At 31.9% G+C, this 24,478-nt stretch overlaps 1 protein-coding gene and 1 long non-coding RNA gene across 3 annotated transcripts; both read left to right on the plus strand.

Moving 5' to 3' along the window:
• The first annotated feature begins 1,859 nt into the window (after positions 1-1,859).
• Positions 1,860-6,651, plus strand: LOC122578247. Of its 2 annotated transcripts, XR_006320492.1 has the most exons (4): positions 2,038-2,230; positions 2,320-2,907; positions 4,178-5,633; positions 5,852-6,651. It is a non-coding gene; the product is annotated as an uncharacterized LOC122578247 (long non-coding RNA). The 2 variants fall into 2 exon arrangements; XR_006320491.1 differs by lacking the exons at positions 4,178-5,633; positions 5,852-6,651 and having other exon boundaries at positions 1,860-2,230; positions 2,320-3,542.
• Positions 6,652-17,171: 10,520 nt separating this feature from the next.
• On the plus strand, positions 17,172-20,696 carry LOC122579423 (CRAL-TRIO domain-containing protein C23B6.04c-like). The gene is made up of 6 exons (XM_043751596.1): positions 17,172-17,591; positions 18,769-18,859; positions 19,173-19,349; positions 19,511-19,609; positions 20,041-20,286; positions 20,372-20,696. Exons 2-6 carry the CDS (start codon positions 18,785-18,787, stop codon positions 20,669-20,671), a joined length of 897 nt encoding a protein of 298 aa, XP_043607531.1. The 5' UTR covers positions 17,172-17,591; positions 18,769-18,784; the 3' UTR covers positions 20,672-20,696.
• Positions 20,697-24,478: the final 3,782 nt, after the last annotated feature.

Here is a 24,478-nt window from a genome sequence, read left to right on the forward strand (position 1 = left end):
ATCAAATAAAGTTATGATAAACAAAATGAATAATAGTAAAAATGTTAAAATATGAATGGAAAAGGTTTTATGATGATATGATTACACACTTGACCATAATGGGAGATAGCCACTTCGAAAAAAGTTAGTAATACATTTAAAAAATTGAATTAAACTATTTCGGAATAATCTATTCATTATAAACTTTGGAATATATACATTTATTACATTATATATTATTTTTATTATCATCATATTAAATAAGTAAAAAAATTGAAAATGAAAAACCATTACTTTATCAGATCAGTTTTATTTTACCTTTCCAAAAGAACATTAATTGTTTATCTTAAAAAAACAACAACACTCCCACATTATTTTATGTTCCTAGAAATCTGATATCTCCCACCCTGTTATCTATTCAATAACCCATTGTCTATTTCTTTTTCTATTTCTACTGCCGAGCCCTCTGCAAGTAAAAACAAACAATAAGTACTGAACCGCTTTAAAGATGCTGCCGGCGTTGAAAACCGGTGTCTAGGTGACTGGTTTTGTCAAGATAAAGTAAAGACCGGTGTCTAAGACATCGGCTTAGTTCGATACGTAAGTAAAGACCGGCGTTTAAGACACCGGCTTTCTCAAGGAAAAGCAAGACCGGTGTCTTCAACACCGATTTTCGTAGACAATGGCGGAACTTGAACACTAGCTATGGAGGGGCGGATTTTAATGCGACATAAAATTTAGCTTTGTTAGAGGGGCTAATATGTATTATGAAAATTATTTTTGAAAAATATACAAGAAATTAGTGTTAAAAACAAAAACTTTTGGAGGGGCTCGAACCCCCTTTGGCCCCTTAAAAGTTCCATCCTTGTTCGTACATTTACAAGTTTTTCAAACAAAGTTCGTATTAACACCACATCTCTTGAAAAAGTTAGTATCCGTACAAAAAACTCCCGCTGTTGGTATGACCCGTGTTTTGGGCAAGTTTTGGGCTTGGTGTTCACACCATGAAGAGGATAAAAGGAGGGGAGGTTGTGTAAGGGGTGTATCAATGTATTTTGTTATTTTTTATGTTTAAAATAGATGATAAATGAGAATAAAAAATTGTTAGTATGGGTCATGTTAAATAGTGTTTTGAGAAAAAAATAATAAGACAATGTTGATGTGATAAGAAGAATGGTGTTCTTACATCATGTTTTACCATCAAAGTTTTACTAGAATCTCATTATAATAATAAATATTATCATTTTTATTGAATTCTTAAAGATAAATTTTGAAATTCTAATACAAAGTAAGTGGGTCTCACACAAACTCAAATTCCCAAATTTTGAAGAAGACGACCATGAGAATTTCATTCAGGATGACGTGATGGCACTAACATTCTAAGAATATGAGACAAGAAAATCCAGAATGCAAGGGCATGGGGAGTGAGAGGTTATGGGAACCCTCAAACTCATGAGGAGCTGCTATGTGGAGTTCCCTTCATTAAGGGGCTTTCCTCTTGTAGTAAGGGGTTTCCTATAACCCATAATTATATATGTTAAAAAAAAAGGACCAATGAAGAAGTTCTAAAGTGTGTGGAGTCAAAGGAAAAAAGGAGTGAAAGAGGTGTCCAAAATCGAACGGGGAGAAGTTTTCTTTTTTTGCATTAAACGCCCCTGGGACGATATAGCAAACGTTTCCCAGCATTTCCGAGATGTTTCACGCGCGGTTCGTATGTCCCAAGAGAACCCCTTACTCCGTTCGGCCAAGGTGAAAATTTGGCTCCAGAAAGTAATTATTGGAACAGGCTTAAGAAGTTTAAGATAATGCAACGTTAAAAGTGTTAAAAAGAGAGTATGAAACACGTGACATTGACGAAAAAATCTCGCATTCATGTGGAAGCAAAACGAAACACGTTTGCCAGGCAAATTTCGCGAAGCATCCGTTGAGTCTCCATCTTACAACTAATTATTAACTCACACTTTTAATCTTCACCGTCCAATTCCTACAACCGTCTCTCTTTCCATCCGTTGGATCATCCTCATCTCGTCCTTTTATTCCCCACCCATTCATTTCAATACCGTGTTCATCCTTCTCTCTTCGTTTTGACCAAACTTTCTCCTCATTTATTCTTCAGATCTCGTAATTTCCACTCCGTTTCCGATAATTATGGTTATATGTTCGTGTAGATCGTCGTTCTATCTACGCTTTGATCATCGATTTGATTCCTTTCTCTGATATTATCAAGACAATTTTCATTTTCATTTTTCAGGTAATTAATATAATCTAGTTTTATATTTATATATGTATGTATAAGCTGTATAACTTTATTAATTACTGATATTTTGACAAATCTTACAGTCTATTCAGCTGAAGATGTATGAGGTCAATAAATCTACAATTGATTACGGTTGCAGTTTGGAAAAGGATAGAAAATATTTGACGAGGTTCAAGCGCGATACATATATGATTATGTATATATATATATATGTATGTATAGATGTATGATCTAAAGCTGTGGACTGTGGTTGCGGAGATAGGCGAGAGAAAAAGATTTTAAAAAAATGTATAAAAAAAAAAGGATGAAATGCGTGTGATGCGGCCTTTGCCATACAGGTGCGCTTGTATGGCAGGCCAAAAAATAATAATAATGAAAAACCGGTGGTTTTTGTGTTTTAGATGGAAGGAGAAGGCACGGATTATTATTTTTTTGTCCGGCTTCTTCTTCCATCTCTGTCTCCCTTTGTTGCTTTCTCTCTCTATATCTCGTATCTCTATCCATCCATATGTCAGTCCATAATGGCGTGTTTATATCGTCACAACTATAGGCAATCTGCGGGGATATGAACCAAACAGGTCATATATGATACATGGGATCTCTCGATATAAATAGTCAAAAATTTGACTACTACTGCAGCGGCAATCAAATCATGATATCAACAGCCTAAGGTACAATCAATTACTAATCATTTTTATTATTTAATGTTGATAACGTTTAAAAAATATGGCTAACCTCATTCAATTTGCTTAATTCGGATTAGTAGTATGTATATAAAGCTTACCCTCCGGTTTAGGTTAGTCGACAATTGAATGAATTAATATCACCACCACGTACGAACATCTGATATGTCATATGTATATGGACGCCAACATCTTTATCTTGCATAACCAATTCCATTTCCAGGTGTGTTTATAAATCCTTTGACATATGTTTTGTTACCACTTATAATAATGACGATTCGACGTTTAATTTCGTATTTCGTTATGTGTTGATATCAATTTATTTTGCTATCCAACTCGATATTATTGTAAATATCTCTAATAATTAGTAGTGAATTTCTAGCTGTATACTGTTTTTGTAATTTATGTACTGTTTAGGAAATGATTATCGATTAGTTATATATGTGAGCAATCAGTAGTTTGCGGGCCGGTATGTAAAATTTTGTACAAGTAAGTCGAAAGCAAGCTGTATTTTAACGTTTTTTATGTTATCGTGGATGTATCAATCATCGTCATACGTTAGTTTTTTAGTAGGAAGATTTTAGTTCTCTTAGCTATGAACAATATATAAACCTGTTTGTATATTTGATGTAGTATTAACCATTTGCTTATCCGTTTTACTATTTACTCGAAAAAATCCTTGATCATGCGGATAGGGAACAAATGTTTTCCATAAATTTTCAGAAAGATTATATTAGATGGATACTAATGTAAAACTATGTATTTTTCCACTTTTCAATTGCTTAAAGGGTTTCGCTATGAGAAGTACCCCTCCGTCCCATTTTAATTGTCCTATTTTGACTGGTCAAGTCTTTTTCTTCCGACTTTGACCGTAAATATCTTCGTTTGTGTTATATATTAATTGATAAAAGTTATATCAATGAAAAGTACATCTATAACTTAATCAATTAATATATGTTATATCAAGTTTTATATAACACAAATAAAAATATTTATTGTCAAAGTTGAAAGATAAAGACTTAAAAAGTCAAACTAGGACACTAAATATGGGACAAAGGGAGTACTTAACTAACTTGGTCTAGCTTCTTTCTTTCCCCTTCATTGGTTGAAGTTTTATTTAAGGCTTACCTATATATATAAAGCCTGTCTAAGTTGGTTTATTGTTCCAGTATCACGGTTTATATTTACTTCTTGAGATCTAAAATTGAACCAATTTTTGTGAATTTGCCGTATATTTATGCAAAATATATCTATCCAGTTTTCTCTCTGTCTTGTCGAAAGGAATTTCATGAGCAAGGCTGCAATAAAAGAAAAAAACCCCTATCTGGACTGAAGCTGACAAAACGGAAGTAATCCAGCTCACACTATGGCACACTGGGTTTGCCATGCAGCCGTTTTGGACGCTGACGGCTTGGGAAAGGCTTCAATCCCACTATATATTTGATGTTTATATAAATATGCTAGTAGTTTTAAACGATAGTACAAAATAAATATAAACCTTTCAGTTAATGCGGCAAGTAGTTTACAATCATATAAATTATAGAAAGGCATTCAAAAATTTAAATGATTAACCAACGATTGTAAAAGTAGGGTTTCAAAAAGTTAGGCTAGTCATGAAAAATGTTTTTTACTTTTTCGTTTTTAGTTTTCTAAAAAATGAAAGTAGTTTTTCATTTTCTATAAAACAAATGAAAAATTTTAAAATGCGTTTGGAACAGAAAATAGGAAAGAATAAAAAAATATTTTTAATCCGTAGAGAAGTGGAAGTGTTTTCTGTTTTTTTGGTAAATTTTTTTTAAAAAGCTATGATTATTGTGTTTTTAATTTTTTTTTTTAGAAAACAAAAATGAAAAATAATGAGTGTTTTTCATAACTAAACGTGTTTTTTTTTACAAGTGTATTTTACCCCAGATGCGTATGATGTGCAAATCGCATAACGAAAGGGTCTCGAACTAAGCGACCACCTCTTTTATTGGAAAATAATGCGATGAGAACTTACCAAGGCTTGAACTCGAGACCTTGGAGTAAAACTCCCCTGAGGTAATGGCAGAATACAAGAAAAGGCAAGACAAACCTTAACAAAAGCTCAAATTTGCGATATATGTCTTTTAGAAGACTAGACTTAGTTTATTTGAACAAAATCTATACAAATTGTCCACAAGTGAATATCACAATTGGATAGAAATATATTTAATGAAAATTTCTATCGTTGGAGTAAAAGCCAAAGAAAAATGGAATAAAGAAAAAAACGATTTAACAAAGTATTCCCTTGGATTTGCTACAAAAATTGTTAAAGAAGAAATTGCAATTATTTGTGATCTTGCAAATACACAAAAACAATTAAAAAGGTTTAATAAAAATTGTTTGTACAAATTTAACTGATATACCACCATTATCATACGATTGTAACACAGTTAAAGAAAAGAAGTATTTCAAAAATAAATATAAAAAGAAATATAATAAACCTACCAATAATAGAATTTTGGAAGCATAAAAAGTAAACATTTACCCCAGGTAAATACTTTTCAAAAGTAAAACATAAGGTATGTCCTCAAGGTACAAAAGACTGTCGGTGCTGGATATGCTTCAAAGAAGGACATTATGCAAATGAATGTCTAAAAAGGCAAAAATTTCCTAATAAAATAAAACTTATTTTAGAAGCAGAAAAGGATGGATATTTTCCCTCAGAAGACAATTTTGAAGGAATAACAAAGGTATACTCATTAAAAATTTAATACTCCTCATCAGAAGAATCTAGTGAAGAATAAATATAAATTTTTCTTAAACAGAAGAAAGAGAAAGAGATTTAATCTCTCTAGACGAATTTAGAATGATGTGGTCCAAAGCCAGATCGCTAACTCAAAAAGACTTTGGGTTGAACATATCTACTCTGAAGATAAAGCTACTAAAAGTTTAATTATCTTTTGTCCAGGTGCCAGCCCAGAGCTTGTTTCTCTAGCATTTTCAGCTGGATTAATAAAGTTCATATATCCTTCTCCTAACTTGCTAGAAATTAGCTTACTACCAGAAGGAATGAAGAAAGCCATTAAAAACTTTCGAAAAAAGATTGCAGCTGCAAAAGATGCAAACATCTTTATCAAGTGTAATTCTGCACTACCAGATTGGTCACATGGAGAATCCTTCCAGAGTTACCATCACCTAGAAATTGGCATCGCCCAAGCAAGAAAAGTTGATCCTTCCAAAGTAATGAATGAAGACTACAATGACCCAGAAAACTGGGTTGATATTAGAGCTACAATAACCTGCTTTTAATCCTTGTAGATTATTTAGGATTTTTATAAATCCTCTAGCTTTAATATCAACTCAGTTTTCGGGGTCATTGTAGTCTTCATCCATTACTTTGGAATGATCAACTTTTCTTGCTTGGGCGATGCCAATTTCTAGGTGATGGTAACTCTGGAAGGATTCTCCATGTGATCAATCTGGTAGTGTAGATTTACACTTGATAAAGATGTTTGCAGCTGCAATCTTTTTTCGAAAGGTTTTAATGGCTTTCTTCATTCCTTCTGGTAGTAAACTAATTTCTAGCAAGTTAGGAGAAGGATTGAACTTTATTAATCCAGCTGAAAATGCTAGAGAAACAAGCTCTGGGCTGACACCTGGACAAAAGATAATTCAATTTTTAGTAGCTTTATCTTCGGAGTAGATATGTTCAACCTCAAAGTCTTTTTGACTTAGCGATCTGGCTTTGGACCACATCATTTTGAATTCGTCTAGAGAGATTAAATCTCTTTCTTCAATAACTGTTGGTTTTGAGAAAGGTTGCTTGAATTCGATGATTCTTTATTTTTTCTTGCTCTTCAATGGCTCAGTAAAAAAGGTTACCTTTAAAGGTATTTCTTTCTTTCCAACTTGTGCTGAATAATGAGAAGCTTCTTGTTGTGCTTGTAATAGCGTTTTATATTCTTTTGTATGGAAATGGGTTTCCAGTAACATATTTGGAGACAATTCCCCAATCTTTGTAAATTCCTCTGTTTTCGCCTTTGTAAATGACAAAATATTTGGAGTTTGTGTTTATGGGCTCATGTATGACTTGAGCGTAACTTGGTCAAACATTTGGAGAGAGACCTTTTCAGTTTTGGACAAACTGTCAGCCATCAACGGATTTAATGTGTCTTTATCAGAGCCGTTTGCTGCTGGACTAGATGAAGATTGTAGTTCTTCATTAACTTTCTTTTTGCTTTTTTCCAAAGCAACAGGAGTTAACGAATTTAATTTTTCTTTACCCTTTACCGTTTAAGAGGGAATAAACTCAGATTTTATCCTTGCGGATTCTTGTTCTGAATTAACAGTTGTTAGACTTTCGTCATAAAGAGCTATTTTTTCTTGAATAGCTTTTAATTCGATCAAAAGAATTTTTTCTTTTAGGCGAAAGGCCTTAAGTTCATCCATTATTCCCCTTCCTTTAAAATGGAAAATAGATGTCTTTTTCTTTTTCAAAGACTCTTTGAATGCTATTTATAGCAAAATTTTGATTGTGTCATTGCTTTCGTTTATGAAAATAGTGGGTCAAGCAATCACCAGTATCATTTTTGTCAAGATGTTTTAATGGAATATCTTGAAATCTGCATTTGTCTTTTGACAAGACATCACTTGTTATCTTTATAGATAGATAATCTTTTTTACCACGAGTAACTTTCTTTGGTAATTTCTTCTTTTCCTGCAGTTTTTGTCTTCTGAACCTGCGCTTTAAAATTTATTAGAAGCATCTGTTTAAGAAAAATTTATATTTATTCTTCACTAGATTCTTCTGACGAGGAGTATTAAATTTTTAATGAGTATACCTTTGTTACTCCTTCAAAATTGTCTTCTGAGGAAAAATATCCATCTTTTTCTGCTTCTAAAATAAGCTTTATTTTATTAGGAAATTTTTGTCTGTTTGGACATTCATTTGCATAATGTCCTTGTTCGGAGCATATCCAGCACCGACAGTCTTTTTTACCTTGAGGACATACCTTAGGTTTTTTTTGCCTGTTTGAAAAGTATTTACCTGGGGTAAATGTTTTCTTTTTAGACTTCCAAAACCTTCTATTATTGGTAGGTTTATTATATTTCTTTTTATATTTATTTTTGAAATATTTCTTATCTTTAACTGTGTTACAACCGTATGATAATGGTGGTATATCAGTTAAATTTGTACAAACAATTTTTATTAAACCTTTTTAATTGTTTTTGTGTATTTGCAAGATCACAAATAATTGCAATTTCTTCTTTAACAATTTTTGTAGCAAATCCAAGGGAATGCTTTGTTAAATCGTTTTTTTCTTTATTCCATTTTTCTTTGGCTTTTACTCCAAAGATAGGAATTTTCATTAAATATATTTCTATCCAATTGTGATATTTACTTGTGGATAATTTGTATAGATTTTGTTCAAATAAACTAGTAAAGTCTTCTAAAAGACATATATCGCAAATTTGAGCTTTTGTTAAGGTTTGTCTTGTCTTTTCTTGTATTCTGCCATTTTCTTGATCTCTATTGTTAACGAAATCAAGCCCTAAGAAAATTATGTATATGGAACCAATAATTTGATAATATAAATCTCCCCATATAGATTCGTGTTCCAATTAGTTCCTTTGATCATATTTTGAATTATACCGGAAGATTTATGTTCTACCAAAAGTAAAGCAGTTCTTGCATTAGAAAATTCATTAGGATTTGACTGAATAATTAAACTTATTTCAGTATTCTATTTATCAATTATTTCTTTTCTTCTTTCGAAGTCAAAGATGCAATCAATTTTTATAGTGTCATTGGGTTGTGAATTTACATTGTTATTTGAATTGGGTATCCCTTTGTGATATGGCATAAAGAATTCCGATTTATTATTATTATAAGAAGATCTTTTGCTACTACTAGCTTGAGTTTGATTCCTATTTATTTTGTGCTCCATTGGCTCTTCTTCTACTTCAACCTCCATTTCATCAAAAGAACCGTCTTCGGTTTCTGGTTCTTCGATTTTTGGTTCTTGAATAGTAAAAATCTTCTCTTGATAAGGAAAATATTTATTTTTCAATTCTTTATTTTCTGAAAACCTTTGTTCACATTCTTTATCGCTTAAGGATAAAAGTTGCACTAGTTCATTGATTTGATCTAGATCATCCTTTACCAAATTATCAAAAAAGATTTGTTCTAATTTCTCAGTAATAGAACTCATTATTGTTGGTTGTCTTTAATGATATCCTTACTATTAAGAAGTTGACCCCAAAGGCCATGTTAATGCATTAGGATTCGTAGAGTTTCCTAACGAAGAATTTCCAACATTAAAGTTAGGAAATGTATATTTTTGACATCTTTTAGAAAGACTATTTTGACTGAATTCTTCTACAATATCTAGTTTTTGTGTTTCTTTTAGTTTGTGAGTTTCTACTAGAATTTGTGTTTTTTCATACTTTATCAATTCTTTCTGATAAATCTTGGATGATTTTAGTAGCAATTGCTTCTAAATTTTCATTTGTAGATAAATTATCTATTTTTTTAATTAATTCTTTGATTAATTCTTCGATTTTAGCTAGAGAACTCATATTGTAGAAATAATAGTTTTTCTTGTCTTTTAATCAATAATTGGTTGTGAGGACATATTAAATTCCTACTACCTCTTTGAGGATTTCTCCATATTTATCTATTCTTTTAGACATGGATCTCATTAAATCAGAAGAGATTTCAGATGAACTAGGTTCACTTAATCTTAACGAATTAGAAAGACTATATCTAGGCCTTTGGTGTAAAACCTTTTTATTTCGCGCAATATTTATTGCCCAATTTTCTTGTAACTGTGATGGTTCAGTAAATTTACTGCCTTCTACAGTTTCAATTTCTGAGAATACATCTTACATTGTGATATTCTCTTTTTCTTTATACTCTATTGAATGAGTACTATTTGTAATAGCATATGCGATTAAATAATTAACCGTAAATACTTTATTACCTAGTTCCATAAGGTCAGTTCTTTCACATTGGTGTATAAAGCTTAAAGACTTGTCAAAATCTCTAAACTCTCTATGTAATGCGAATTTAGGATAAACAGTAAACATGAATTTACCATATGCTAAATTTCCTTGTACAGCCCCTAATAGAGCATCTTGTCTGTTGACATTGGAAAGTTAATTCCATATCTAAATTGTGCTTTTAGGAGAATTTTTACAGCTCCTATATGAACCATATTAAGAGACTTTATTAAATCTGGTCTAACACTTAATAGTTTTGCTATTTCACCTTTGGTTAAAAGTGACAAATAAACTTTTCCGGAAGTATCTTTTATATCTATTGAAAATTCTTCGGTATTAAAACAGTAAAAGATTTTATTTTTTCGAGTAAAAGCTTTTGAAACTAAACTCTGTAAATATCCAGACTGATTAAAAACCTGTCTTGAATCAAGCTTGAACTTAAGCTTATTAATTTTTGTAAGTTGATCAAAATTAATCATGTAATCTAATACAAAGCCTTTTTCATTTTTATTGAAATTTAAAATTTCAGTCATGTTTTCTTTAGATTCTTCAGAATCGTTTATTAAAATGGATTTATTCTCCATCTCCCCCTTATTTTATAAAACAAAATGGCTCTGATACCATCCAGTCGTTATCAGATTCGGTTATCCGACATCCAGCTAACTGGCGTGGAGACGTAACTCAATTATGAGAGTTAAAACTCTATCTAATTGAACTAGAATAAGAACTGAGACTGTTGTTTCTACATATCTTTTATATAAGACCATTCCGCACCTCCAACCGTCTCAAAGCAACCCAATGGTTAATAAATGTGCTTTTAGTTTTTGTTTTTGGAACTCATGGTGGGTTCATTAAATGACTAGAAGTCTCAACCGATTTGGGTTATTGTCTTTAAACCTTAAAATCACTTGGGGTAATAATCTCGTGGTATTGTAACATTATTGTGTAAGCGTCTCTTTTAGTAACAATATCATTGAGGACGGCGATTGCATAATTATTATAGATATCAAGGTTGTGGTATGGTGTGAGACCTAGGACGTTTTTAAGTGGCGCTGGGTCTTGGAAGTAATCGTGCACTGTTCAATGTCATGATCGGTGTAGCAAAACTTTGCTTGGTTTTTTGATTGTTGAATCCTCTTGTTAGCTTGATCATGAAAGATCCATAAGCTCAAGTGGTAAGAGCGCCCAACTAACACAGTTATGGGAGGATGGTGGTTCGATTCCACCTGGATCTCCAACATGTGCACCTTCCCTAGCTAGGTGTGATGTTGTATAACTAGGTTTTTTGCACGAGTTTACATTTTGAACATACTAAAAACCTATATACTTTTACCATTTGTTATTCCTTCAACTACTTTTTTAGGCCGCTACGTATTTTCCTTCCTTTTCTTTTAATTCACAATACTTGTACATCACACCTACAACACTTTCCATGTCAACTCAATTTCATTACTCAGCTGGTTTATAGAAAAGGTAATTTTTTTCATTACCATTTAATCACTTCTGCTTATCGATTCGATTTATTTGGTATATTGGGGTTACATGGGAAAAAAATTTTTACGGATTGGTTGGAAATTAACCTAACTGCCATACCATGCCAAACTATTGGTTACCTTTTATATTAACCCCCTCATTTGCTATTATTTGTGTATTATGTAAGGGGGTTTACTTTTTTTTTTTAATGGAATAAGCAAAAAATAGCATCTTAATTGTTAGGTCTTTTCTTCAAAATTTTTCATAAGGTACTTATGTAATGTCTATGATACAACTTAATTACACTAAGAGTTATTTAATTTGGAACTTATGTCCTTTACATTATTTGTTGTCGTATCAGTCTCTCTTTTTTTAACCTCACTAAGAGTAATAGCACTAATTAATTGTGTTACCTTTACATGTCAATATGTTGCATCTTTAGTTGCTTTGTATTAGCATTTTTCAGTAACTGCACGGTCAACTTGCTGTCAGGTTTGTCATCTTTTACCTAAGTTACTAACATTGCTAAACTTTTACGCCAGGTTAACAAGGAGCAACCAAAAAACCAAAGCCATAACAAATCAATACGTCGCTAACGATGGCGTGACTTTTGCATATCAACCACTCTTTTGTTATATCGCAACTTTAACACCAACATAATTGGTGTTCTACTATGTATGTATTAGATAGCACCTAACCAATCTTTTTTGTTATGATGGTTGATGTTATACGATCTATGTAATAGATGACACCTTAACCAATCTTTTGTAATGTTGTAAATGGTAGGTGTTATACAATGTATGTAGTAAATAACGTCTTTCACTCTCAAATTAGGGCCATAATTTTTGAACTACATCAGTGTACATTCTGTAAACGCAAAATTTACTGTTTTGTACTAACACATCTACAACCTCCCGCAACAACGCGTGGGGTAAGCATCTAGTTAGTGTCACACCCCACCTTAGGCGGAATCGTAGGATATGACGAAAAGATATAGTTATAGCACATGGACTTTATAATAGAGTCAAACTAAATGAAATTAAAATAAATGTAATTTCCACAAACGGAAAGTCTAGGCAACACGCCTCAAATAGCAAAGAAGTAACAATTGCAAATAGTGTTCAATGTTTCACATGCAATCTAGGAGTCCATGAAGGATCTCTTTATTGGTCTTCCTAAAGTCCATAAGCTCAATCTTCTTAAGCATTGTTATTACCTGAAAATGAATGCTCGAAAATGTCAACATAACGTTGGTGAGTTCGTAGGTTTAAAGGAATCCAAATGAGTTTGTTGTGCATGATATATCAAGTTTGGACAATAGTGTAAATATAAACATGTAGTAGCATACTAAATACTGATCAATGCCATCATAGTTATCCAACAACACAATCCCCATCACTCCTGCCAACAACTCAATCATGCTTTAAATACCAACAACTACCAGCTGAAGTATAAAGTTGGTCGATAGTTTTTCAATAGTCTTCAATAGATATCAAAAGACATGTATTGCATCAAAGAAATCAATACAAGCAAGCTAGCATATACAATTTCATAATTACACGTATTTGTCCATGAAAACAAACAAGTTTTGGCACAACTAGTAAAGAAATGAAAAGTGTTTTGAGCATCATTTTCCCCCAAAGAAATAATATAAAAAGGGGTCACGAAACTCACCTCGACAAGCAAGTAGTTATGCAAATCCAACAAGGTCGCTGGAATCTACACAACATATATATATAAACAAGTTACAATTATGGACATGGTCAAGAACCGTCCATTGTAACCCGTATTTGATGAAATACACATATGGCTACTTTCAAAATATTCACAACTGATTTGTCATATATTATTAAGTTACAAGTCACATAACTTAATATATAATATTTGTTTTAACGATTTAAGATTAAATTCTACAAGTTCATATTAACTGAAAATTTTGGTAACTTTATCTATTTTTTATTAGGATGAAACGAACGATTCAAGATTCCAAATCTTAACTACTGTTACCTTAGAGTGTTATATACTTACATGAATTTTTACATAATTTATTTGGCACGTTAACTATTTTTAAAAATTCAATGATTACAGACTAGTCAGAAAAATCACTGTTTGCACACAGAAAAGTTTTATAAAAGTTAAGGGCCTTCGAAGCTTCAAAAAAATCCAATTTTTTTACTGTACACTCTTAACATCTCAAAAACGTTTCTGGAGAAAAATAACTTTCCAGTTCATAAAATCGACCAAGATATGACTATTTGAAGTCGACCAAAATCTGTTCGGAAAACTCAGCTTTGCGCAGTTTTGTTATAAAATTCGTTTGACAAACTTAAACCTCATATTTTGACACAAAACCACTTCCACCAGAAAGTAGACTTCCTGAACTTAATTTTAGACACCAAAAACGTGACTTAACCATCTCCCATGATCAAGATACGACCTCTTAAAGTTAATAAACTGAATCTATCCAAATTCAGAAATAACCCAAACTTACTGTTTTAAAGACTACTACAACTAATATTCATATATAAACTTTCAAATCTTTCCAACACCTATTTACATTTGTTATTATGATTTCCATGCCTTCATAATTGAATTTCTTTAATTACATTAATTATTATGCTACAATAAATACGTAAGCTTTTAACATTAATATGATTTATACTTCAAACTTTTGATTTAACCCTAAAAAAACCCTTTCATTCATTATTATAAATTTACCATAATATATATTCATCAAATAAGTTACTTATAAATAAAAATTAATAAATAAAAAAAATATGCTTATATATATATATTAATAAATAAAAAGACTAATATATATGAAAAGAGGAGACAAGTGATTTTACCCCAAGATTGATGATCTTCTTCTTAGATGCCTTGAAAAGAAAGAATAGAATATAATCTTTAAGAATTTTATTATTAATTGTAATTTAAATCAAGATTCAATAGAATTATAATTAAACTTACCAATAATTTACTTGACAAATGATAATTAGAATATTGATTATTATGATGGTGCTTGTTATTTTATTTTTATTTTTTTGAGTTCGACGGCAGCAACACAAATCTTGTGTTTTGAGATTTTTGTTTTAATGCATGAGGCATATATATATTTATAAGTGTTTTGAAATAAATATTTGACTTAGTTAATGATTAGAATTGATAAGCTACAAGAATTTTAGTAGAATTACAACTCCTTTGACCGACCTCACTTGTTCTCTGCTATTTGTATATAGTTTAATATTTGTTTCGTAAGGATGCTTAGCCGTTCCAAATTTTACGTACTTATGTTAGTATTATAATCATTATTGTAACAAAAGTTGGACTTGTATTTCATGTTATTTAATAAATTTACTACTATCATTATCTTAGAATATTTAGGATTATTAGTATAAGTATATGGGAGATGATTATCCCTTTTGACCGAACTTAATATCAACAGATATTATTTTTATTTTGTATTAGTAATGTGATATAAGCTTTCATTAAATCTTGACTAATTCATAAAATGTTATAGTTCAACTTGTCAGCTTATAACTCCGAATAGCCAACGAGTAATGTTACTACTAAAAATGAATGTGACTAACAACTACGCGTCTAAAGCTCACGGGGATAGTTGTAGTCATCTACGTTTAGGAAGATCAAATATTTAAATCCTAACTATTGGAATCCAAATAATAATAGTAGCCACATATTGGAATAATCACCACATTTCTATGCTTGCTATACTATATAGGCACATTGACTAGTCAAGAAATTTGAAATGTAAGTTAGAGACTAAAATAAATTACCAGCTTTAGTGACGGATGTCACATTAGTTTCTAAAAAATAATTCAGTAGAAGTTTCATATAAAAAAAACTTTTGCGAAAACGAACATTATTTATTGTGACATTTTTGTAATTTTACATGTGTAACCCGCAAAGATTACTGTTAAGCGTACAGTCGAAGAGACAATTACAATTATGCCTATCATATGGTTACAAACTTACAATGATATTCGCATTGGCAAGTAACGAATACATTATCATGGTATCTAAGATGTTGTATTTCTGAATCTTAAATGTCAATCAAGTATGAATTATATGTAAAATCCTCATTGATGTTTAATGAAAATAAAAAACAGTTATAAAAATAGAAAATTGGTATATTTATGATAAAATTTCAATTAAAAGTAATATTATGGATATATGCTAAAAAAAGAACACATATTTTCATGTGTATATAAGAATATGTATATATTATTGTGGATGATTGTAATCATCATTTTTATCTATACTTTTATATAAAAAAAATAACTTATTTTATTTATGAAAATGTTACTCTAGGCGATATGACTAATATACCCCTTACTCTTTATTTAAATCATCCTTTTTTTTACTAATTTAATTATTTCTACTAATATACCTAAACTATCATTAATGAAATAAATTATACCACCAGCCTCTTAACTATTAAAATAACTACACTAACTATTATATTAATTACATTTATATCCATATCATTCGCCGTTGTCACCAGTCATCAACGCATTGCCGCCACCGCTGCATTTGCGCGGGTACCATGTTATATTTATAATAAAATTAGAACTCAGAGTAATATTTTGGGTGTACAGATATAAATAACTATGTGTTGTTTTTTTCCTTTACTTTCAAAAGCTTGTTTTAAAACCATGTTGCTTACGGGATGTTAAAGTGACATGTAGACAAACGAAATGTCACACTCTTGGACCAAAACTATATGAAGGCAACACGTAGGATAAAAATTAACGTGGTGAACTCTGAAGTATGCCACATGAACGTCGGAAAATAGGGAGTTGTTGTAACGCCGGTAAATAAATTAACTCCTTTTGTATGATTGACTTTTAAATAATTTCTTAGTATTTTGTTTTTAGATATGAGATTAATTTAGTTGGAATCTTAATGGATAGAAGGTATAAAACCTTTAATATTTTCAAGAAGAACGTGGCAGACGAAAGAGTAGGCCAACCATTTTCCTTGGCGATTGACAATTCCAAATTTTCTCATTTTCAATTTTTTTTGTTTCAACTCAATCACTAATCTAAGTAAGTGTTTTTTAAATCCTTCAAAAATCAAGGATTCTTCAAGTATTAAAAAGAAAAATAACCTCCAATCATGTTAATAATTGAAATTGAGAGTGTGAGGTGTGATGTGTGGGTAGAAAAATCAAAAAGAAAGGAAAAACAATAGAATTTATAATTTCAATCTTAATCTTAATTCTTGTTCTACAAGGTAAGAATTTTCTTAAGCTAATTTTGATTATCATAGAAAATTAGGGTTATTGGGGGAACCAATTTGGAGGTTTTGTTTGGGTTGTTTTCATGAAAGGTATTTCTCCCAATATCTTGCGTATTTTTGTTTTATTATTGAGTTGCATGACGAAATTTGATAGAAATATGAGTAATGACATTATGGTTAAAGTATGAAAATGATGTTTTTGTTAGTTAAGTAGAATGGTTATATGATTTTGAGTTTTATTGTATAATTTGAACTTTTATAAGTAAAACAACTCAATGAAAAATGGGTTTTGATATGGGCATGAGATACTAGTTAATGCTAGGTAAAGTTGGATCAACATTAACTATTGGGTTAAATCCAATTATCAAAATTTAAATATCGCATTTAATCTTAACCATTAGATTTAATCCAATGGCTAAAGTTACTTTAGGGAATCATAATCTAAATTTTTTTGGCCTAAGACAACTAGAGGTCAGATTGCCTCATCTATCCATCCAATTATAACATCGGCTCGCTTTTAACGATTCTTTTTTTTTGAACTGTCAATATATGACTCAAATTCCATCCGAAATAAACCGATGGTGGGCTCAACCTAATTAGAAGGAACCAAGATCCATTAGTCCCACAATCCGGGGAAAACTAATCAACCCACCTATGAATACAACGGCTAAGTTAATGGTAAACCCGATGCTTGCTAAAATTTAGATATCGCTTGTTTGTTTTGTGCACTTTTCCCATAAGGGTAAGAGAAAATCGATCTCCCCAACCCAAAATTCTCATTGCAAAACTCCCATATTAATCCTTAACAAATTAATTGTGGGGGCCTTTTTTTTTTTTTTAACAACTATGTCGACAGAAGTCTCCCATTTGAGTGAGGTGGCAATAGCTCTATTCCTGTGGACACTTTGGGAACTCAGAACAGAAGAAACAGAACTACCTGCCCTCACCTGTTCTGTTTCTCCATAGCGATCACACAGGTATGCCGTATATCTCATTCTAATAGTAAAAAACATGCTATATATCTCATGATCTACCAATAATCTATCTAGATTTTTGTTTAAATTCTTAATTATTGTTAAAGGATAATTATTGATACAATTTTCTTTGCTGGTAGGATATAACTCGTACTATTTTAGTATCATATATCAAAACTGCTACCGAACATCACATATTAAATCATTATAAATCATTTATCAAAATGATTATAGATCATTATAAATCATTTATCAAAATGATTTAATCATCATGATTTTGCTATGATACTCATTTCGAGTTTCATCAGTTATTTATAGTTTGCACAAATAATAAACTAAGAAATGTAAATGACCTCCTTTAGCTAGTAAAATATCAAAAAAAGGGTACCAAGTCACAGTGTTTACGCCATATAGGTCATTTAAGCATTTACATACGGAGTGAGTCGACGGGTATCCAATTGTGGTACCGGGACTAGGGTTCCCCCCATTAAGCTTTTGTTTTAGAAAAATTTTTAAAAAATGAAATCAACATTTAATCAATCACATCTTCCATTGGGTGAGTTGTAGACAGTCTTACTCTCCTCAAAGGTAGAGGGACTGCTAACCTCCGGCCATTTTGCATCGAACCCTTGACCTGGGTATTTAAACTAATCCGACTCTGCTTGTTAAAGTTGAACAAAGTAGTTACATTGTACGTTTTAAAGTTCATTACATACGATATATGCCAAATTTTCGTAATATTCATAACATATTCATACAAATAATCCCTTAGTGTTAAACCTTTTGCTTGGTAGACATCTCACATACCGCTAGGCTAAAAACCCTTTGGTAATAATTCCATAGTTAAATACAGTAGAAATCAAATGCAGCTGATTAGTTTTATCGCTGAAGCTGAAAATGAAGTTATACACCTTTGTCACTTGTGACTTGTGATTGACGCCTCAATTCACAGCTTGTATTAGTCCCAGGACTTCTATTATTACTACTGCAAAGTGAATGGAATTGTAATTTGTATGACATGGTCTAGCCGAAAAACTTGTTTAGTTCCTATACTTTTTGAAATTATTGAGGCACAATGAAACTGCTTCTTTGTTGTAACAGATAGTTAGGCTACCTAATAGTTCTATGGCCAATTTAGTCTTTGCTATCATCGATGATTTTATTTTCTTTTTATCTGTAGTTCCTCCTTTTATCTTATGACCATGTTTCTTCGCCAAGGATCTTCCCAGCCACAAGAGCAGGAGCATCATGAGCAGCAATCTGAGGCCAAGGTAATTGCAAACTATTTATTTTGAGGTAATGCAAGTTGATGTTTAACATTATAAGTTTATTTTCAATTTATAAAGTTTGTATATAGGCATAAGTTCTACAAAAAGAAATGGATAATTATCTCTGTTACTCTACATAGTGAAACAGAAGATCCCGGTTCTGTTAAAAATGTCATGGCAAGTAATAAGTGAACCTCTCTTACCGGCATTGCAGCAGCCAGCATATGCTTTAGCCTTCTCTTTTCCTAAAAGTATTCCCGGAATTTTGATTAGCATGTCTTATCAAGGCGAATATGAGATTTTATCATCAATGTAGGTCAGTGAGTTGAAAGTCGCTCTTGGTCCACTTTCTGGACGCAACTTGTTATTTTGTAATGATGCATGCCTGAAAAGATATCTGGAAGCTGGTAGCTGGAATGTAGACAAAGCAAAAAAACTGGTGGAAAATACGCTTATGTGGAGATCTACTTATAAACCTGAAGAAATCCGTTGGGTAAGTGGTTTCAAATTTACATTTTGATTTAACATTGAAGTATAAACATATGTTTAAGACTTACTTTGAGAGAGATTTATCATTGTAGTTTAATTATGCCCCAAGGTTAAACAAATATGTTCCTACTTATCCCTGTGTGACTCTTTTTTTTCACGTATTAGGCAGAAGTGGCAGTTGAAGCTGAAACCGGTAAAATGTTCAGAGCCAGCTTTCATGATCGCTTTGGAAGGACTATACTGATAATGAAACCTGCATTGCAGGTGATCTTAAAATCCTGACATTCGAATTTGTTCATGTATTCTTTATAAGTACATAACCAGTTGTGGCAATTTGACCCATGCACTTAAGATTTAAGAATGGGTTTATTAGTTTTATCCTACATATCCAGTGCACACTTCAAACACGTAGCCAAACATGAAATGGGTCAAAGTCAAACTAGTTCGAAAATCACCAGAAACCACTATAATATTTGTATTGAAATTTTGAAGGCATAGGTATTTTTGGTAATAATATAGTTCTTTAATCATAAGTAATACATTTGTTATTGAAATCTAAGGAAACTCGGACACAACTTGTTGTGTGGTTGGCTTGACACGACGTCTTAATATTACCCATTGTGATCCAAAACCGTTACATAGTCTGTCCAAGCCACTCCGCTATACATAACTCCTATTTGGGACACTTGTTTCAGAATACAACATCAATGGACTGCCAGATCAGACATCTGGTGTACATGTTGGAAAATGCCATCATGAATCTTCCAGAAGGCCAGGAAGAAATGGTATGGTTGGTAGACTTCACTGGATTATCTTTCAGATTCAATGTGTCAATTAAGACTGCCCAAGACACTGTAAGTATACTACAGAATCACTATCCTCAGAGGCTCAGCATGGCAATATTATACAACCCGCCCCTCATATTTGAAGCATTTTGGAAGGTTTGTGTTCTTTTTAACAATCAAATCAGAATTCCCTAGCTATCCAAATATCATAAACTGACAAACTATTTACATTGACACACAGATTGTTAAATACTTCTTGGATCCAAAAACAATCGATAAGATCAAATTTGTGTACCCAAAGAATGAAAAAAGCGTGGAGCTCATGAGATCATACTTTGATGTGGATAATCTTCCTACCGAATTCGGTGGAAAAGCAACCATGAAATATAACCATGAAGATTTTTCAAAGTTAATGGTTCAGGATGACATGAAAGCTGCGAAATTTTGGGGTTTTGATGAAAAAATGGTTTCTTCAGAAACTACCGGCAACCATGCTACTGCTGGAGTAGTAATTGCTCCTGTGCCCGAGTCTGTTAGTTAGCCTGACAAACTGTGGACAGTTCCTGTTATATAGAGACTGATACTGAATGAAGGTGTCGGAAACACCCTTGGTAATGTTCTCCCTACTGAATTTATATGATTTATGATTCTTGATATTATTACAAAATGACAGTTAGTATTATAATAGTATTAGAGGGTGGATTATAACCTCTTTTAGTGTTCATCAAAAGCTCCTTTTGCTGTTTTAACAAATTGGGCATATGTGTAAACAATAACCAAAAACATTAGACAATGAAACAAAGAGTTCAAATAATATGGGCTAAGTAATTTCTGAAATAAGCTTTGTTTTTAGTTTGATAGTTATAGCCCTTAGGGCTATGAATAATGCGCAAGAAAGTGTTGCACATGGCGGTTGAATAATATTTTAACACAGGTTATCATTGCTTGTTATCTATTGCCCCAAAGGGCCGCCAGTATCAAAATCTTTTTTTTCTTTCTATTATCTCCCATGGTTACCAACTGTAAAGAAAAAGAGTTACTGTGCATGCAAAGTCGACCGCCTCTTTTTGAAAGTTAGTTACTTATGCCTAATGAAGGTTTATCACCTGTATAAGTTTGTCAATACGTAAAAACATATGACCTGTGGTTATTACTCACTTATTAGTGATATTTCTTCCAGGGATCTCCATCCATTTCAAATGAGGATTCCCTCAAGTTGAAACTCCAACTTGAGTCAAGTTGAGGGGATCTTGACCATTGAATGAAAATCAAGGGTCAAGATTAAAAGATCATCTTTGCATGTTATTAGCTGTTTCTTTTTGGGTAAAGAGTGATTGGTGTTATTTTGTGAATAGTTGCTATAGGACTAGCTAGGTGATTAAATTGCTTATGTTACAAGCGAAGGTAGTTTATTGATGACAGTTTCTGATAGTATAAATGGAGCGATCATTGTAAAGTAGAGTTAGAAGAAAAATTCGGATCACAATCTAGATATTAGGCTCATAAGACCGTCGGTTTTGGGGTTGGTGACTTGGCGTGGGCATTGCCGACGTGACGTTTAGCGCCGAACCAATCCCCATATATAGATTGAATAATAATGTTGGTTTTCATATTTCTAAATCTACAGCCAGTCGGCCACCTCATTTTTTTTTCTCTACACCACCAACCAAATCCAACACTCTATTCTCTATGGCAGCACCAGTCCACCACCACTGCCGTAAGAGTTGTTAAAGCACGGGACATAAGTCATAAGGACACTTTTGGGGGGGGGGGGGGGGGGGGGGGGGGGGTGTTATGATTTTGTGTTTTATAAACAAAGATGAGATGATTAAAAAAGGATATATATTTGTAATTGTTTGTCTATTTGATCGAGGTATTTGTCATAGACTCATAGTAAGGAAAAATCAGTGCTACATAAGCAATCATTAGGTTTTTGACTTGATACCACATCCCACGTTAGACTACATTTTTTAGTTGGGTATTCTTAATTAGTTAGAAACCTTTAGAAATGATTAGTCAGCAAGAAAAACTTTAATATATTATCATAATACTAACACAAGGTTATCAGGATCGTAGAATCCAATCATTCTAGAAGAAAATATTATAAGATACTGTTCTAGTTTGTATATATTATAAAATAAATAAGATTTTCAACTTTCAACAATGTATACATGTTAATGCATCTAGAGTTCAATCATTCTAAAAGAAAATATTATAAGATACTGTTCTAGTTTGTATATATTATAAAATAAATAAGATTTTCAACTTTCAACAATGTATACATGTTAATGCATCTAGAGTTCAATTATTCTAGAAGAAAATATTATAAGATACTGTTCTAGTTTGTATATATTATAAAATAAATAAGATTTTCAACTTTTAACAATGTATACATGTTAATGTATGATGTGCAATATATGTAACTCACATTACATTATAACATACACTACTCGTCGTCACCGCCAGTGCTCTCATTATGCCGTCGTATTACGCAGGTACTCTTTTAGTTTTCAAGATTATGAAATGAAAAAGAAAAAAACAAAATATAAAATGAGAATAAGATGACATTGAAAATAATAGGAGAAAAAGGTGAAAATTTGGTAAGACCTTAGGGGCCCGGGTTAACTGTAGACTCTAACCAACTACATATTACACGTTTATGACTTAGTTTGTTTTGTAGACTCTAACCAACTACATATTACAAGTTTATGACTTAGTTTGTTTTTTAACCACTGAATTGATTTAATGACCGTATAAATAAATAATGTTTATATGTATTAAGTTAATAGAGTTGTTTTTTTGTTTATTAAGTCATAAAAACAAACATTTTTTATGGCTTAAAGAATTAAGTATTTTTAATTAAGTCATGACTTTGTCTGTTAAGACATTAACAAACACCACCTTAGTCTTATTTGAAATCCAACTCTATGAAACTTAAACAATTTTCATCGTGAAGAAGTTCCGCCTTAGATGTAGAATTCCGAAAAACAAACTTTGTTTCTGTTTTTTTCCGAAGAGCAATTTGAACGACTACATGATTAACTTGCAGTCGATCATTACTGCTCGGTTTTGAACCAAGGAGTTAGCAACCGCTCTGATGCAATAAGCCGCCAAGAATGGGATATATAGTTTAGTTTAGTTTAATTTAATGAGTGCAACCAAATTATTCGAGAGAATTTGATTGATTGGTGGGACCATTGGAGGTTCATCCATCAACGAACTCTGTTGACCAATATCAAAGAGTTGTAGCCATAACAGACAACCCCCATCTGTCGGCAAATATTTTGGAGGAAAGAATAGCTAGGATCGTTCACGAGCTATTTTCCCAACCTATAGCCCAAAATTAATATTTAAACTTTTGCAATTACTGATTGATATACTAACTGAACCTGAATGTGTGCGGCTCTATCTAACATGCTATTTGAATTTTAATGTTGTCTTGAATTTGTCTTAAAAATTAATACACATTTTTTATTTCAGTTAGTTTAAGTAGTTGATATGAGACACCTACTGATTCCATTTTTGGGTTCAAGTCCCACATAAAATTTTTTAGGTTTTTCATATTGAGTCAAGAGGTTTTCTTTTATTTCTAATGGGTTTCTTATTATGGTGTTGGAATATGATCGGGTGATAGTGTGATACCACTGATGACACGATGGTACTTCAATTATTGTCATTAGTGATCTAAATTAATCATTTTAAGAACCAACTTAAATATAAAGCTACAAAGAGATTTTGCATGTATGTCGAGAGATACTGAAACTCATGATCTTGCATATATATAACTATGATAAGAATTAAAATCTCGTTTTTAACAACCTTCTTCGCAAATGTAGAATGGCATTATGTGGAAGGGATTATCTATCCTGTAACTAAATGTATATAGTTTAGCTTGGCTCTATTTTAAACAACGACCTATACCGATATGAATTATCTTTTGTAACTATATATTGATATCTTCTGTACTTCCCAATAGCTCGGTAGTTGAGCACCAGCTTTATATGTTGAAAGTCTCGAGTTCGAGACATGAGAAAGACATTTGAAGAAATTTCACAATAATTAAAGTCCTCCAGTGAAGCAGGTTTGTGTCCTACAGAGGGGGCAGAGTTTATCTCAGTTAAATGTCATGCCTTCGGACGGTTTAGTTAGGAGTTTCTCCTCATACTATGTATTAAAGGTGAGTGATCTCTTTAGGGCAGACACAACGTAAGCTAGATCCCTTATTGCGAGCAAATGATCCATCCCATTTAAAAAAATATATTGATATCTTCTCAAAGCTCGTATGCAAGTATGCAAGTTTTCACTTCGCTTCACTATTTTATCTTGTTGCCAGTTTGCCACACATAGT

The sequence above is a fragment of the Erigeron canadensis genome, chromosome 8, assembly GCF_010389155.1.
Source record: "Erigeron canadensis isolate Cc75 chromosome 8, C_canadensis_v1, whole genome shotgun sequence".
NCBI lineage: Eukaryota > Viridiplantae > Streptophyta > Magnoliopsida > Asterales > Asteraceae > Erigeron > Erigeron canadensis.

What these genes read in the sequence shown, in the direction of transcription:
- LOC122579423 (XM_043751596.1), top strand. Translation starts at nt 18,785, where the DNA reads ATGACCATGTTTCTTCGCCAAGGATCTTCCCAGCCACAAGAGCAGGAG. An exon ending in AGCAGCAATCTGAGGCCAAG is followed by an intron (nt 18,860 to 19,172) that starts GTAATTGCAAAC and finishes TCATCAATGTAG; the next exon opens with GTCAGTGAGTTGAAAGTCGC. An exon ending in AACCTGAAGAAATCCGTTGG is followed by an intron (nt 19,350 to 19,510) that starts GTAAGTGGTTTC and finishes TTCACGTATTAG; the next exon opens with GCAGAAGTGGCAGTTGAAGC.